Below are 15,019 nucleotides of genomic sequence, written 5' to 3'. Positions count from 1 at the left end.
GGCCTAAACTTGAGGTACCCTAAAAAAATAAGTCACAGGACTTAGGAAGAAAAGTGCTTTCAGAAAAGTGCTTTATCTATGCTGAATAAAAGCTGTGGCACTGGCAGCTCAGATCCAGTTACGATTGCTAAAGCATGTCCAGGCTGGTTATCTAATGCCTCTGCAGGAATTTAGGCCACGCATTAATGCACTAAAGATAAAATCAATTTGAAAATTTCTTAAGTCAAATACCAATCCTGGAGTAAAACTCTATGTGCAAGAGAATCAGCCAACAGTAATAGGAAGCCAATTATAAACTCTAAACTACTCTGCTCAAACGTCCTGGTTTGTTACTGGTAGGGCCCATTACACACAGTTTGCTCAAGTTAAATCCACTGACTGGACAAAACTGCTTGCTAGACACAGGCATACATGTGCTCCCCTCCCCCACTCCACATACTTATAAAGCTGCAGTTCAATTAACAGGAAGTCATTGGGTGCAAAAACCACAGCAACGTCCTGAATATAAACATCTTCCCATTCTGCTAGGCCGTAGAGCCAGGCATTTTAGAAATAAGGCCCTAATTCATATACTGGCCTGGCCAACTTCTTGCTATTATTTCCCTTTTCGGCTTCCTCATCTATAAAATGGGGTCATAATGAGTGGAAGCCTATGGAAAATACATGAGAAAACACATGTGAGATTCCGAACACAGCTGTATTTGGCAGATGTTAGCTAGTGTCACCCCTTGTTCCTCTGTCTTCCTCACTGCCCAGACCCCCAAACAACAAAGGCATGGCACTGTTGTCACACTGGCCAGTGAACTGTTGCAGCATGGTTGACAAGGGTGCAAGCAATTTCTATTTGCTTTTATTTGCAAGTGTGACCTGCAGAGAAAATCAGAGGTGAGGGCCATTTTATAAACCTTTCTCAAGGCCAGATAAGCCAGCTGATGTAAATTAATCCCTTGAAATGTGAATGTAGATATACAGATCATCTTTTCATGTAATCCAGGCTCTGGTGGCTGAAAAAAAAAAGATAGTTTTCGACCCTATTCCTCTGCTGCTCCCTTAGATCAGGCTCCAACACCTCTGTCCTGGCCTACTGCAGGCCATCATCAACCCACCACCCCATAAATGGTCTTTCAACTTCTATTCTCTGCAATTCATTTTCATTCATTCAGCTATTTATTGCATGCAGACATGAATCAAGCACTGGGTTTACAGGTACAGTCTCTAAAGAGCTTCCTCAATAGCCTCTTTAAGCACAGATCTGACAAGGTAACCGCTGTGTTTACCAACCTTCAGAGGCTCTCCATTGTGCAAAAGCAGATTCCCAACTTGAAAACCTGATTTAGAATGACCTCAGTGGTGCCTAAGCATGGACATTTTGAATAAACCACATGGTTGAGTCTGATGTTTCCTCCTGATTGAGAAACAATAGAAAAACTTTCAGATTTCTTGCTATGAATACGTAACAACCTCTGCAATATGACCCCCACCTTCCCAGACTCACTAAACACAATTTGGCCTCTGCCTAAATTTTGCCTTTCCTCCTTACTATACTCCAGCCATACTACCTACACTGTTTTGTGAGCATACCAAGCTCACTCTTTCAAGTTTACACATACTGTGACAGGCACTACTTGGGAAGTGCTTCCAGCACCTTCCCATAACATTTACACATAGTAGGCTTCTTCACCTTCCTCAGACACCTTCCCTGACCATTCCACCTAATTCATACATAACTCCAGCCACTAACCCCTTACTTACTTTACTTTCTTCCAAACTTCATAGCACCAAACATTATCTGAACATATATTCCTCATTGGTGTCCCTGTTTATTCTTTCATCTCAACTAGAATTTAAGCTCTGTAAGGGCAGAGAGTTTGTATAGTATGTGATAGGGGCTCAAATACTTAATGACGAAATCATCACTCTCTCCCTATAGGTGCTTCAGTCACAGCACTTAACATGCTGTTTGTATAATCAAAGCCTAAGCTCTATTGGTTATTAAGAAACTGACTCAAACTATTTCACAGAAGGGACAAGGGAAGGGGCAGAAACTACTGAGAAGGCCTCCTGGGAAAGTGCAACTTGGCTGGAGCCAAGGCATTTCTATTTCTCCCCAACTCCCAGGCCATCGTCTTTTTGTTTTGCTCCCCAAGCTGCTACTCCATTCTCCTCATTGTCCTTTGTTTACTTAGCTCACATATGACCTAATTTATGTACTAGCACTACTGGCTTCTCAACATTTAAGAGTCTCCCTCAGTGAAAAGTAAGAGCCTGCTGGCCACTGGTTAGCTTTGAGTCAACTATCTATCTCTGACCCAATTAATTGTAGCCTTGGGGTGGAGAGGGAGGGACAAGGGAGGAGTGTCTAGCACACTTTCTAGTTTGAGGATGATCAAAGCAGCCTGGCACAAATCCATACCCTCCAGAGATATCAAACCATGCCACTTCTCCCAAACATACCTTGCTCTTTCATACCTCCAGTCCCTTGTATTTTCTGCCTGAAAAGTACTTTCCCCATATCAACCTTTTTTTTTTTTTTTGTAAATGCACAATTCAGTAGCATTTAATACATTCACACTGTTGTGCAACCGTTCCCACAAATTTCGGAACATTTCATCACTACAAAAAGAAACCCCATACCCATGAGCAGTCACTCCACATCCTCACCCCCAACCCTGGGCAACCATTCATCCTTTCCTTCCTTTCAGGTATGTATCTAGAATTGGATGTTGGATATATTGGAATTGCTGAGCTATATGGCAAATATTATGTTTAACTTTTTGAGACGTTGTCAAACTGTTTTTATTTATATTTTTTAAAGATTTATTTATTCAGAGAGAGAGAGACAGAGACACACAGAGGGAGAAGCAGGCTCCATGCAGGGAGCCCGATGTGGGACTCGATCCTGGGTCTCCAGGATCACACCCCGGGCTGCAGGCGACCCTAAACCACTGCGCCACCGGGGCTGCCCTGTCAAACTGTTTTTAAAAGAGACTGCACCACTCTACATCCCCATCAGCAATGTATGAGGGTTCCAATTTCTACACTCTTGCCAGGACTTGTCATTATCCATCTTTTTTATTTTAGCCATCCTAGTCGATGTGAAGTGATACCTCACACATCAGCTTTTTCTACATCACCTTTAAAGCCCAGCTCAAATATGACCACTACGGAACTACGTAACATGCTCCAGGACAGTTTTAGTTACTCTCTTTTCTATAGTACCATCATTTACCTAGCAGCACCAATTCACTCAATTACTGAGCACCTACTACATGCCAAGCACTGTTTTAGGTGAAGATATAGTGAACAAAACACACACATACAAATCCCTGTGCCCTGTGGGGCTTATAGTCTGGTGGAGAGGCAAACAATAAAAAGTTAGTGAAATGGTAGTAAGCAGTATGGGGAAATCTAAAACACAGCAGGGTAAGAGAACATGCCAATGGTACAGGGGTGGGGGGCAATTCTAAAATGAAAGTCTCACTGAAGTTACAGTTAAGCGTGAATTAAAGTTTTTTGAACTCTCGGGACATCCATGAGAGATGTCAAGTAGGCTTTGGATAATGAATCTGGAGTCCAGAGAATAGAGTCCAGGCAGATATAGTGGAGATGATGAAGAACCAGAACCTCAAATTGAGGTGTGACTGCTAAACTAGGTGAAAACTCAAGAGTATGAGGTCTGTCCTAGAAAGCAAAAATCCGTTTTCTGTTGCAGCTGTAACAAATGAACACAAACGTAGTGGTTTAGGACATAAATTCATCACCCTGCTGTTCTATAGAAGTCCCACATGGGACCAAAATTAAAGTATTGGTAGGCGAGTTCCTCTTTGAGAGATTGTAGGAGAGAATGTTTCCTTGATTTTTCCAAGTTCTAGAGGCCCTCTTCCTCTATCTTTCAGCCAGCAACATTCCATTTTCCAGACCATTCTTCCTCATCCAAGAAAGATCCTCTGCTTTTAAGAACTCATGCAATTAGGGATCCCTGGGTGGCGCAGCGGTTTGGCGCCTGCCTTTGGCCCAGGGCGTGATCCTGGAGACCAGGGATCGAATCCCACATCGGGTTCCCGGTGCATGGAGCCTGCTTCTCCCTCTGCCTGTGTCTCTGCCTCTCTCTCTCTCTCTCTCTCTCTGTGACTATCATAAATAAATAAAAATTTAAAAAAAAAAAAAAAAAGGAACTCATGCAATTAGGCTAGACCTATCTAGAAAATATGAGATAATCTCCCCATTTCAAGATCCTTAAAGCCATAAAGTCCCTTTTACCATGTAACATATTTACACGTTCCAGGGATTTCGAGTATGGACATGGGGTGGGAGGTTGGGGATATCATTCCTCTTACACAGTAAAATAAGGAACACATTTCAAAAAGGAGTGATCAACTATGTCATAAACTAACGCCAAAAAAAGGGATAAAGAATTGACCATTGGATTAAATATAAGTTCTAGTGATCTTTACATAGGCAGTTACAGTGGAATCAAAATCCTCAATGGAGTAGGTTCAAGACAGAAGTACAGTGTGCAGTTAGAGAACTCTTTTTGAGTTTTGCTATAAAGAGCAAAGGGGAGGAGTGTGGGCCAAACAGGATTTTTTTTTTCTTTAACACGGAAGAAATAATACTATGCAGTAGGCTAATGGCAATGATCTAGCAGAGGGAAGTTAATAAAGAGAATGGCTAAAGCTGCATCCTCTGAATGGGGATGGAATCTAGGACACAACTGGAAGAGCATACCTTACAAAGGGCAAGCATGTAACTAGAAGAAAGACAGAGCTTACAAGCAGAGATGCAGGTAGATGAGTAGATGTGATGGCAGAAGCCTGTGGAAATTTCCTTGCTTCTATTTTCTAAGTTAAGAAAAGAAAGAAAAGAAGAGAAAAGCAAGCAAGCCACAAACTGAGAGAATGGGAAAAGTGTTAAAATTTAAGTGTTTTCAAGGAGAGTCAAGAGTAAATGAAATAAAGAAATGTAGCAGGATTGTCAGATGGTACTACGGTCTATTTGAGGTCGTGACTTTCAACAGAAACAGAGTCAGCATGTTCAGTTGCACAAGTGCACAAGTGCAGATAAAGTGGCAGACTGAACTTAACTAATGAAGAACAGGAGGTGGGAATTTTAAAATAGCAAAGAGGATCAATTAACTCTAAGTCACACAGTACTGTATCCACATAACTCTGTTAACATCTACAAACCTAACTTCTCTTCTAGACTAAGATCCTCCAAAGTGGAAACAGTGTCTTCTCTTCTCATTCTTAGTACCTTACTAGATAAGCTTATTTTCTGAATGAATGGATAGATTATTACCCACGATCTAAGGGAAATTCCCCATCCCCAGTCCTACAATATGTAAAGTTCCTCCTTCCTCACTGTTCTCGGAGTTTGAGTAAAAAGTTGCAATGCTTCATCAAAATCTATGGTATAAAAAAAATCCCTTGGAAAGAAACAAGATGCTTAATTCCTAGAGTGTTGTGTCCAAGAACTAAACCACAAAATGTACCAGATATATCCCAACTCTGGTTAGGTTTGCCCTGGTTGAACACCTGGGTGGCATGAAATCTTTGAACTTCCCAACCTCTAATTATTTTACCTCTTTGCAGTAATTAACAGGACCCAAAACAAGCCTTGAGAATACCAAGTTTTCTAAGGAGACATAAATTAAATTCAACCTAGGGTGGAGAACGATACACAGACAAAGAGCATGTAAAATACGTTTTATTGTTCTTTAAAAGGGTTCAGGGTTTGGTTTTAAATCAGGCTGCACACCTTTCATCAGTCTGACATCTCTCTCACCATGTCAAACTGGCTTCAGCTAGCAATACTTCATTAAATCCAAAAGAAAAAAACTTTTAATTTTGAGGAAGAAAATCCAGTTCTGAGAACAATTAACATTAGTATGTAATTTAAAACAAAATGAGGGATAATGTTTCTTGTTGCTTTATACACCCTTCTCCTCATACAGAACCAGGAATGTAATTTTCCTATCTCAGGCAGGCACTGATACTGCTGGACACTGCACACACACACACACACACACACACACACACACACACTCCCCACAAACAACAAAAATCAGAGCATGTCAAAGGGAAAAAAGTTTGTTACTGTCTTGATCAAAAAAAACCCTTGGAGTCAACAGACAGTCTGAGTTTAGAGGGTATGCTGTTTTGATCCTGAACCTATGTTAAGAATCTATTGTCATGTTCTGAAATAAAGAATTTTGGAGAGTACCATCATTTTTCACTTTAAAATTCTAGAAACAGTTTCAAAAAGCATTATTTTGTTTTGTTTTCTGGGATAGGGGAGGAAAGAATCTACAGATATTCATTTAGTTAAAAATCAAAACAACTCCAGCATAGGAAATAGGCAGTTCACATAGCCAGCCAACGTCTGAGGTATCATCAGTGTGAGACAAGGTCCCAGTCCATTCCTACTGGCCTAGCTGATCCTTAAAAAAATGGGAAGTTTATGGCTCTGCATAGCAAATTCCAGCAAGACAAGATGACCCTAAGCCTTTATTCAAATCCTTAGAAGCAGAGCACTATTAAGTAATATTTAGATGAAGAGTGCAAGAGCCCCAGATGGTGTCCTTCAAATTGCTTTGTCAATGCAGCCTGGTCACAACTGCCGTCTGCAAATGAGCAGAGAAACAGCTTCTCTAGATCAGCACATTGAACCCGGCAAAGAATCTCCAAAAATGACACTACACCATTTCATCAACAATGCAGTCCCTTTGCTACTCATTGGGTTGCTTTATGTCTCTCTTCTACCCTGTATGGCCTGTGGACACATACTCACTAGGCATTGTTGGTTTGGAACCAGCAAATTATTTTTTTTTAAATCTCATAAAGAAAATAACAAGGCAATCAGTGGTTAAACTGAACTGTACATATAGGGGGCAGTTTGAAAAATACACATCACAGGCATTTCTCAAGTCCAAAATATCCTATCTTTGCTGTTATTACTTTCACCATTCCTGAAAATTCATAGTACAAGTCAGTCCTAAATAAAAATTTTAAAGTTGGTAGTAGTTCTCTGATATCATTAGACAGAAAATCAGAGTAACGCTACAAATCCACAATTCTAAGAAGTGTGCTAACTCTCTGCCTGGACACATCTTTAGTGATAACCTGGAGTGCTCCCCTTCAGAAAACAGAAGTTTCTGGGATACCCACTTAGCTTCATTGGTTGGGAAAGAGAAAAATTTGACTCTCAGCTAAGTTCTTTGAGAAGAAAGACTATTCTTAAAATGCCATCTCCCCACTAATTTACCAAAATAAAAACCAAAACAAAAGGCTCCTGGCTACTTTGCCTAATGTTGAATAGGGTTTTCAAGAAAAGAAACTAACATGAACACCCTATCATCAGTAAAGACTAAAAACCACCTGGATCATATAATATATATGCCACTGTTTTTTTTTGTTTTTGTTTTTTTTTTTGGTACTTTTTGTTTCTTTTTTTGTTTTTTTGTTTTGTTTTGTTTTTTCTAAAAGTGCCCAGGTGGGCTTAAGGCTGCCAGACTGCACACACATCTACAGCAACAAGGGCTTCTCCTATTCCATCTAAAACATGTATTAGGGGAAAAAAAGAGGGATGAAGAAAGAAGAGGGGAATAATATACGCCTACCACCAAAAAAGAGAGAAAGAAAAAAAAAGAGAGAGAGAGAAAGAAGAAAGAAAGAAAAGAAAAGAAAAGAAAAGAAAGAAAGAAAGAAAGAAAGAAAGAAAGAAAGAAAGAAAGAAAGAAAGAAAGAAAGAAAATAAGAAAAAAAGAAAAGAGAAAGAGGGGGAGAAAGAGAGAGAGAAATAGAGGGAGAGAAATCCCACAATAGGGAGATCTATGTGCCAAGCATAATGGAAGAGTGCGCTCCCCAAACAGATGGTTCTGCACAGGCTAATGTTCTGCTGGTTTTCCTTGGAGACATATTCTGAAAAGTTAAAAAAGACAGGAGATTTTGATATAATTCAATCCTGGCAGAAATTCAAACTCCAACAATTAGGAGCAAAATCATCCTTCACTGAATTAATCCCTTTTTTCCTTCTCTTTTTCTTTTCTTAAACATTTTATTCATGTTATAGAGAGATTTCTTTTTTGTTTGCTTTTTTCCAATCATTAGGAAAGTGGTTGAGGAGTACTGAATCCATCACTACTTTGGTGACACAGTTAAGATTCCAGATTCACATTTCCAGGTACCAAGAGTTCCCCCTAAATGCACAATCAAGCCAGCCTTCGTTTACACTTCTTTCTACTGAACACAGCAGTGCCCATTGGTGTCTCTGACGCGCAATCGCATCTTAGGTCGGTATTTCTCCAGGTAAAGCAGCTGTTTGGAATTGAATGCTCCCCTTCTTTTTCTGAAAATACAAGAATGACAAACTTGATCATGTAAAAAAAAAAAAAAAAATAGAGCTGTCTGACTCACTAAAATGCATTATTTATGGCCTAAGGCCTTTCTAACTCCACACAGCTGAAAACCAGCCTATTTCCTATACAATATCACTTAAGAGAAAAGGGCTGATGAGTGAGCAAGTATTATATGAAGCAGCAGGCACAGATGGTGTTCCTTGAAATATGTCACCTTCTTAGAGCTGCTACCATACATTTCGTGCCCTCTTATCACAGTCTTTTTTTCCCCCTTTTTTTAAAAAAAGAAAAGGTTGAAAGGGAAAGACAAGATAATGATTGCTAAAGAATTCTGGACAACAAAATAACATGACCCATTATTCCAGATGGATGCCAAGATTCTATCTGGGCAATACCATTCTGATTTTGTGCCTGAACAGGTCACTTAAGAGTCCTAATTAACTACTTCTCTATAGATTCTTCTCTGCCTCTTGGTCATAGTTGCATTTGGACGGTACTTTGAACATTCATTAAGAGAGTCACTAGATCACCTAGACTACTACTTAGTTATTCATTTTAAAGATTCCTAGATACTCAAAAGTCATATACTGGACATACTCTACAGTGTCCAAATTTGCCAACTAAATTAGAAAATCTTTAAATCTGGGAGCAAACAATACCATTATGAGTCTCTTCACCACATGGTCCTCTTGATTTCTTCAATCAAACAATATTTTTTTTTTCCAAACAATATTTTAAGCCAAAAAATTATTCCATACTACAAAGAGTACGTTCCATAATTCCTTCCTCTTGTATGGTCTTGTTTTATGAGTTTGTGAACATAAAACTTCATACTCACTGTCTTATAAACTGAACTGCGTCTTCATACTTCATTCCACATTCAATCAAAGCAAGTGCAACCAGCACAGGTGCCCTACAGAGAGAAACTCATTTGTAAATATCCACAAGTCTTTGGAAATAAAGGATCTTTTTTATTTTTATTTTTATTTTATTTATTTTTTTTTTAAGATTTTATTTATTTATTCATGATAGTCACACACAGAGAGACAGACAGGCAGAGACACAGGCAGAGGGAGAAGCAGGCTCCATGCTGGGAGCCCGACGTGGGATTCGATCCCGGGTCTCCAAGATCGCGCCCCGGGCTAAAGGCAGGCTCCAAACCGCTACGCCACCCAGGGATCCTAAAGGATCTTTTTTAAACCCAGGATTATACATTACCAAAACAATGAAAAGCTCGAGCTTTCCTTTCTCCTATATACTAAAATTTTTGCTATTTTCCCTACATAGGAAAAATGTCTGTATCAGGATAGGGTCTTTGGTGTCATCTACTTTTAGTAAAGCACTTTTTTTTTTTAAGATTTTTTATTTATTTATTCATAGAGACAGAGAGAGAGAGAGAGAAAGAGAGAGGCAGAGACACAGGCAGAGGGAGAAGCAGGCTCCATGCAGAGAGCCCACGTGGGCCTCGATCCAGGGTCTCCAGGATCAGGCCCTGGACTGCAGGCAGCGCTAAACCGCTGAGCCACTGGGTGCTGCCCAAGCACTAAATTCTATACCTTCATTAAGAGATCTTTATTCTTGGCGTGCCTGGTTGGCTCAGTCAGTTAAGGGTCTGACTCTTGATGTCAGCTCAGGTCATGATCTCAGCATCAGGAGACTGAGCCCTGTATGGGGCTCCATACTGGGCATGAAGCCTGCTTAAGATTCTCTCTATCCTTTCCCTATTCCCTCCCCTGTGCATGCACACTCTCTCTCTCTCTCTCTCTCTCTAAAAAACAGATCTTTATTCTTTAAACATCATGACATTATCTGAATGTTCATATTCTATGTTATCAAAAATTCTTCATTGGTCTTTAACCAACATTGCAGAAAAAAAAAAAGAAGATTTGGGATCCCTGGGTGGCGCAGCGGTTTGGCGCCTGCCTTTGGCCTAGGGCGCGATCCTGGAGACCCGGGATCGAATCCCACGTCGGGCTCCCGGTGCATGGAGCCTGCTTCTCCCTCTGCCTGTGTCTCTGCCTCTCTCTCTCTCTCTCTCTGACTATCATAAATTAAAAAAAAAAAAAAAAGAAAGAAAATTTGAAAAAAAAAAAAAAAAAAGAAAAAGAAAATTTGACCAAACGTGTCATCTGTATTGAGTATCTCAAAAACTTTATTACAGGGACACCTGGCTCAGTGGTTGAGCATCTGCCTTCAGCTGGGGTCGTGATCCCGTGGTCCTGGGATCGAGTCCCGTATCGGGCTCCCTGCATGGAGCCTGCTTCTACCCCTGCCTCCGTCTCTGCTTCTCTCTCTGTGTGTCTCTCATAAATAAATAAATAAAATCTTTAAAATAAAATTTCAGCACAAAACCTTTTTATTATCTTTTCCTCATCAAATACTAAAAAGGCACTAGATTTCTTCAACAAAATCCTTTCTATGAGCTAAGAGAATTGATAATTAGAACAGTTCTCTATAAAAGTATGTTTTTAGGGTTATGGTTTTTTTTTTACATCTAACAAGGGGACACTGAGGCCTGAGCAGGTCTCAAACTGTCCATGGTTTGGGGAATGCCCTCTGCTTCATGAACCAAAAAATAGAGGGTTTGTCTTCTGGGAAGACAAAGCTGTCTTCTCCTTTGAAAAAGCCTCCAACATAGTTGAATTTGGAGTCTTCCAGGAATATGAAGGCAGGGATTGAAGCCTCATGAGTCTGGATTTTCAGCTGGGGTAGAGAAAGAAGACAATGGTTATAAACAGCAAGTCCAGGTGAGGTATAGTTAAACTCCAGGACTTGTCACTGTTAATCCAGCCTGGGTTTCAGGACAGTCACAGAAGTAGATTCCTTAACAATAAAATACTACTACACACATAGACAAAAATCTAGCAAGGGAAATGACTTTTAAAAAAAATTTCATTAGAGAGAAAGGCAGAGACATAGGCAGAGGGAGAAGCAGGCTCCCTGAGGAGCCTGATGCTGCACTTGATCTCAAGACCCCAGGATCTCAACCACTGAGCTGCCCTGGTGCCCCTGGGAAATGACACTGTAAAACATCTACTACATGGTACCAACTTTAGACTACCTGCTAGGATAGTCACCAGTTTTAAAACTGCCCAAGTTAGGACACTATCTTCACCCTTCAGAATAAGGACTGGAACTTCTGGCCCTGAAGAAGAAATTATACAACACTAAACTGCAAAAAAAGGGGGGAAAAGAGCAAAGAACAGACCTGAGCAGAGATAATAACCTGAGTCACCACCACCTGGAGGCAAGAGCACCCTGCACTACTGTTCTGAGTCAAAGTGCACATCATAAATTAGCATTTAATCTGTTGTTGATGAGACTGTAGCAACACCGTTCCATGCAATGCTCAAGGAAAAAGGCTTTAAAATCAAAGTTAATTTTTGTTCTCCATACATCTCCTTTCAGAAGTTTAAAGTTCGGCCATCGGCTCTCCACCTATTAACTTCCTGTTCATCTCAATCCAAAATTAACCACACAGTTTCTTCAGAAATTTAAAATTATTTTTTGTTGCTCATCTCAAAGACCTAAGCCCCTCTGAATATGTGAAATGAGGGGGAAAAAATCCATACTGAATTAAGACCAATTTTTAGCTCAAAAAAAAAATTTTTTTTAGCTCAAATATAAGATAATTACATTAAATCAGTTTCAAAACAATTTCTGAGCCATCATCCACTAAATCTATCATGGGCATCAAACTCTTAAGAAACCATTGCACCAACTTTAGCTCTCATTTCCTTTTCTTTTAGGCAATTTAATATTTGGTGTAATAAATACAAACGTCTATCAGAGTGAAATTTTTGATAATGAATTCACAGACAAAAATGTAAGAGCTTACCTTCCCAATCCTGCAACACAATGCACTGCAACACAGCAACCTGGCTCTTCACGAAATTTGGTTTTTAACAAGTTTAGCCAATCGTCTACTATCTGATTAGGGGGTGGCGCTCCATCATCAAATGGCCAATCCTGGAAAGAAAAGATGTTTTACATTAAGTTGTTATTTTCTCCAGGATAAAATCTACTGCAGAATACCTGCAATAGAACACATCTAACTTTTAACTAACTGTACTTTATATACCTATCCAGTTTTTTTTTTTTAGAAGGTGAGTGCAGGGGATGGGGCAGGGGGTGTGGATCTTAAGCAGGCTCCACTCCCAGCACAGAGCTAGACTCGGAGCTCAATCTCACAACCTTGAGATGATGACCTGAGCCAAAATCAAGAGCTGGACACTTAACACTGACCCACCCAGGTGCCCCTATATACCTATCCTAAATAATACAATTCTGATCACTGCTGAAAAGTTTTTTCCAAGATCAAAATTCAAGTGTGCCAAGTAACTTAGCCTTCTCAATCACATGTAGCCAGCATTGTAAGCATCTAATTTTATCTTATGGAAATCTCTTATCAGAGTGGTAAGAAACTAGGGTCTTCAAATAATTTATCTGAATAAAGCAATAATTAGACATAATAGAGAAAACTATACTTAAAGCCTAGACAAAGTAAGAGAGAATACAACACCTATCAATATAATTTAAAAGTCCACTGTGGCAAAGAAGTATACCAACTGGGACGCCTGAGCGGCTCAGTGGTTGAGCATTTGCCTTTGGCTCAGGGTGTGATCCTGGGGTGCCAGAATTGAGTCCCACATCAGGCTCCCTACATGGAGCCTGCTTCTCCCTCTGCCTGTGTCTCTGCCATTCTCTGTGTCTCTCATGAATAAAGTCTTTAAAAAAAAAAAAAAAGTACACCAACTAGTATCTCACTGATCTCTACAAATATTTTGAGGATTATCCCCCAAATAGCTCTAAGTTATGATGCCTTTTCTTATTTATTTATTTATTTATTTATTTATTTATTTATTTATTTATTTATTTATGATAGTCACAGAGAGAGAGAGAGAGAGAGAGAGAGAGAGAGAGAGGCAGAGACACAGGCAGAGGGAGAAGCAGGCTCCATGCACTGGGAGCCTGACGTGGGATTCGATCCCGGGTCTCCAGGATCGCGCCCTGGGCCAAAGGCAGGCGCCAAACCGCTGCGCCACCCAGGGATCCCCTGATGCCTTTTCTTTAAAGAAAGATTCTCTCATAAGAAATCTCCAGCAGTTAGCATATCATAACAGAAATATACTATCATCTTTGGGCGTATATACTAAAAAGGCAGGAGAGGGGGCACCTGGGTGGCTCAGTCAGTTGCCTCTGCCTTCGGCTGGGTCATGACCTCGGGTCCTGGGATGGAGCTCCACATCTGGCTCCTTGCTTGGTGGGGGGAATCTACTTCTCCCTCTCTCTTTGCCCTTCCCCCGACTTGTGCATGTACATACATGTACTCTCTCAAATAAATAAAATCTTTAAAAATAAATAGCCAAGTAGCTAATATTTTTAAAGCTCTGCCTAAATCATACATATCCCATTTAACAAGCACAGTGCCACAAGATAGGTTACTAAACAAATGGAGACCTTTTTCTCAAGTATCCCTTTCTCTTTCTATATTCATTTGTACATGTGTATTTAAGTAATCTCTACCCCCAAGGTGGAGCTGAAACTCACGACCCCAAGATCAAGAGTTGCATGCTCTACTGACTGAACCAGCCAGGCTCCCCTTGGGTTGTTTTTTAATTAAAGCCAATCCCATGTGCATATAGGCAGTGTTTATCTTCCTTTCTACCTAGCAAGAAGACCTAAGTAGCCAACATAAATCAGCTTTAAAGAAAGAAGGGAAGGGAATTCACATTTTGCATTCCCTCTCTCCCATCTACCTCCAAGGACAGAAATGCAAAAACGCTGGGAACTTTTTTTTAAAACGTAGGATTACTCTAATGAGATTGGATAAGGACACTTTAAGATGCTAGAGAAAGCAAAAGAGAAAAGTGACAAAGCACTAAATTGATTCTGCACTCATTATGGGCACTACTAGAACACTTCATGTAGCCCATTAGCCATGACAACATATTATGTTTGATTTGTCAACTACGCCCCATAATTAAAGGGTTGTCAGTGTTATTATTATAAACGTCACTAAGTTTAACTGTAAATAGCAGTAAAACCAGTAAGCAAGTACCTTACTTGAGAGCTTACTTCCTCTAATACCCCCTAAAATGCACTCATTTAAGTAACAATAATATGAAACATGCTTCACTTACTCATATAAAGCAGTTTCTATCAAAAACAAATCATTAAAATTATTATTTGGAATTTGGAACTGTCTGAACTTCAAACTGACATAATGGATACCACCATTAGGCTTTTCCAATATGCCTTGATTTGCAAGAACATTAGTCAAAAGATTAAAAGATCTTATTTTGGGGATATCCTCTTACAAAGTATTCCAGGGGGTACCTAGGTAGCTCAGTCAGTTGAGTGTCCAACTATTGGTTTCAGCTCAGGTCATTATCTCAGGGACATGAGACTAAGCCCGATATCAGGCTCACCAGGAGCATGTAGTCTGCTTAAGATCCTTTCTCTCCCTCTCACTCTGTCCCTTTTCCCATTTGCACTCTTTCTCTAAAATAAATAAAATCTATAAAGTATTCCAAACCCTCTTTACCTAGCAAAAGTAGATTATCAATCCACTTAAAATCTCTGGGAAAAGGAAAGAAAGTCTAAGCTTAATTCTGTTTTTATTTTTTTAAAAGCTTAAGTTAGACCTTTAATTTTATCTGA

General features: G+C 39.8%; 1 protein-coding gene across 3 annotated transcripts in view; it reads right to left on the bottom strand.

Annotated features, from left to right (window-relative positions):
- Positions 1 to 5,688: 5,688 nt before the first annotated feature.
- The window catches only part of PTP4A2 (protein tyrosine phosphatase 4A2), a 31,322-nt gene continuing 21,991 nt past the window's right edge, over positions 5,689 to 15,019 (bottom strand). For all 3 annotated transcript variants that reach the window (XM_025447275.3, XM_035713182.2, XM_035713183.2), the window contains 3 exons: positions 12,195 to 12,325; positions 9,195 to 9,269; positions 5,689 to 8,346 (listed from right to left, as the gene is read on the bottom strand). In XM_025447275.3, the coding sequence (XP_025303060.1) occupies positions 8,238 to 8,346; positions 9,195 to 9,269; positions 12,195 to 12,325 (315 nt within the window). In that variant the 3' untranslated portion in view covers positions 5,689 to 8,237. The remainder of the gene's footprint in view (positions 8,347 to 9,194; positions 9,270 to 12,194; positions 12,326 to 15,019) is intronic.

The sequence above is a fragment of the Canis lupus genome, chromosome 2, assembly GCF_003254725.2.
Source record: "Canis lupus dingo isolate Sandy chromosome 2, ASM325472v2, whole genome shotgun sequence".
NCBI classification, from domain to species: Eukaryota; Metazoa; Chordata; class Mammalia; order Carnivora; family Canidae; genus Canis; species Canis lupus.
Note: the sequence above shows the minus strand (reverse complement) of the source record. Positions and strands in the feature narration are given on the sequence as shown.